Below are 2,555 nucleotides of genomic sequence, written 5' to 3' on the forward strand. Positions count from 1 at the left end.
GGTTAACCGGGGGCCCACCCGGCCTGCTGGTGCCATGCCCGGGTTGACATGGTGCTACAAGACCCACCTGGGCAGAACCAGGTCGGCACCGGCCAGGAAAAGCAGCATGCAACTGAAGCCGGCTTCCCATGTGCTTCGAGGGATGGGGGGAACCCGGCCAGGTCTGCACTGGCCAGCAGAAGCGGCAGCAGAGCTGTGTGCCGCTTGGGATGGGACGAGCCCAGCTGGAGCAGCAGGAGCTCAGCTACATTTTCCCCCTGCCTGCACCGGTCAGTCCCAAGCGGCACATGGTTCTGCCGCCCGTTCTGCTGGCTGGGGCGACCCAGCCGGGCTCCTCCTCCGGTCCCCAGCAGCACGTGGGAATCAGGCTTCAGCTGCATGCTGCTCTGGATGGGACAGACCCGCCCGGGTCGGCACCAGCCAGCAGAGGCAGCGGTGGAGCCGTGTGCTGCTTGGGACTGACCAGCGCAGGTAGGGGGAAAGTGCAGCTGAGCCCCCTGCTGGGCTCATCCTGTCCCGAGAGGCACATGGCTACTCCTCTTCCCACACGCACCATGTCGGCAACATCAAGCTGATGCGGTGCATGTGGAAACCTTGTCCCTTCCCTAGCCCTTCAGCAACCATTATGAAGCTGCTGAGGGGCTGGGGGACGGACAAGGCGTGGGAACGAAAGTAAATCGTGTTTACTTTAGTTTCCCATCACTGCACAGCGGGCTTCAGAAAATACCTTGGCAGGCTGCATGTTGGACAAGCCTGCTCTAGGTCCAAGGTCCAAGCCCCATCCCCAAACAATAGCCCCCAAGCCCTCCTTTGTAGCCCTGCCCCCTGCCTCACCCTTGGCTCTACCCTCAGCCCCTCCCACTTTGTCTTGCCCATGCCTCTCTCTAGCCCTTGTAGTCCCACTCCAGCCCCTTAGCCACACCCCCTAGCCCCACCCTAACCCACTCCACCTCCAGTGTTGGCTCCCCCTGCAGCCCCAATGGCTGCCCTCCTGCCAGTACCTCACCCAAGCTCCCCTAGCCCTGCCCTCTTACCCCTAGCCCCACTTTTCAGTTTCCTCAACCCCCCCAGGTGCTTCATCCCACCCCTCCCCTGCTCGGCCTGTCCTCTTGGGCCCCTAAGTCCAACCCCTACAACCCCCCACCCTTAGAACTCAGGCCCCACCCCCAGTCCCTTTTCCCCTCCCCTTAGCCCCACCCCCCAGACCTCACTAGCCCGTCTTACCGGATCAGCGCCAGCCCATTCCTCAGCTCCCCACTCAGCACCTTGTCAACCACAGCCAGGACAGTGCCGGCTGCCAGCCGCGCACAGTGGTATGAATTCTGCAGGGGTGGGGATGGTGAGGGACTCAGGCATCGAGGTGCCTAGCCCTCCCTGCTTTCACCCACCTCTCCTGCCAGAGAACCCAGGCATCTGGGCTTCCAGCCCCCCGCCCCCAAAATCTGGGGCTTACCGGATGCAAATAAACTGAATCGTAAGTGTCTGAGAGGGCGCGGAGTTTACCCTCTTCCATGTCGGCGGTTGAGGCCATGAGGGCCAGGAACTGGGGGCTGCAAAGTGAGGAGGGGGTCATGGTGCCCCTCACTCCCCTCCTTACTCCCAACCTGCAACCCCCCCCCCAACCCATGGACCTGCAGTGCCCCTCACCCCCAGTAACTCTCTCACCTGTGTACCAGCAGAATCTCCTCTTCCGTAGCCAGTCTGGCCTGCAAAGAGATAGCCCTAAAAAAACCCCCAGGCATCCACGCTCCCAGCCCCACACCCCTCCCAGTCTGAGTTCTCATCCTCCCTACCCCACCACTCTCACCTGCAGCCTCTCCTCCACTCCCAGAGAACACAGGCATCTGACTCACCTGCACAGGGACACACCTCTCCACCAATCCATCTTCCACCAGCTTGGTCCAGATGGATGTCAGCCGGGCTGGGCACTCAGGGAAACTGCAGCAATAAGGGCAGAGTCAGGAGGCTGTGGGGTAGGAGTGAGGGGCACCGTGAAGCTATGGGGACACAGGTATCCAGGTCCCCCAGCCATTCCCCACATTCCATGAACCCAGACATCTGGGCCTCTCAGGCTCTGGTGGACTCAGGCATCCAGGTCCCCCAGTGAACCCAGGTACCTGGGTTCATGGAGGGGATCCCAGACATCTGGGTGCCCCACCTCCCTCTGTGGATCCATGGCCCGAGTAGAATTCATTATGGGTCAGGAGTGAGGGGCACCTTGGGGCCATGTGGAGCACTGCAGGTCAGGTGTGAGAAACACCAATATGGGTGGGGTTGGGGGGTCAGGAATAGAGACAAAAGGAGCAGGGGTGGGAGGGACCAGATCAGCCAGCCAAACCCAGAATAAGACTGGGGAACTGAGGCTGATGAGTTGATCCCAGATTCTGTCACAATGATGGGGACTCATAGGTGGGGGGAGAGAGTTGTAGGCCAGGCTAGGGAGGCAATCCCAGAGTGGGACTGGGGATCCTCGGGCTGACCAGTCGATCCCAGATCCACCCCCTCCATTACAGAGATTGGGGGGGGGGGGGGGGGGGGGGGGGGCAAGCGCACAC

General features: G+C 61.6%; 1 protein-coding gene across 11 annotated transcripts in view; it reads right to left on the reverse strand.

The window, feature by feature from the left end:
* Positions 1 to 2,555, reverse strand: part of HDAC6 (histone deacetylase 6) — a 14,869-nt gene that overhangs the window by 10,807 nt on the left and 1,507 nt on the right. For 10 of the 11 annotated variants that reach the window (XR_003095955.1, XM_025213690.1, XM_025213688.1 and 7 more), the window contains exons 4-7: positions 1,854 to 1,938; positions 1,666 to 1,706; positions 1,454 to 1,550; positions 1,225 to 1,322 (exon numbers count right to left, since the gene is read on the reverse strand). Coding sequence is in view for 10 of the 11 variants with exons in the window: in XM_025213690.1 (XP_025069475.1) it covers positions 1,225 to 1,322; positions 1,454 to 1,550; positions 1,666 to 1,706; positions 1,854 to 1,938 (321 nt within the window). In the remaining variant the exon portion in view is untranslated. Of the gene's footprint in view, positions 1 to 1,224; positions 1,323 to 1,453; positions 1,551 to 1,665; positions 1,707 to 1,853; positions 1,967 to 2,555 lie in introns of all 11 variants that reach the window. The other variant, XM_025213689.1, reaches the window with a different exon arrangement.

This window comes from Alligator sinensis, unplaced genomic scaffold (assembly GCF_000455745.1).
Source record: "Alligator sinensis unplaced genomic scaffold, ASM45574v1 scaffold137_1, whole genome shotgun sequence".
NCBI lineage: Eukaryota > Metazoa > Chordata > Crocodylia > Alligatoridae > Alligator > Alligator sinensis.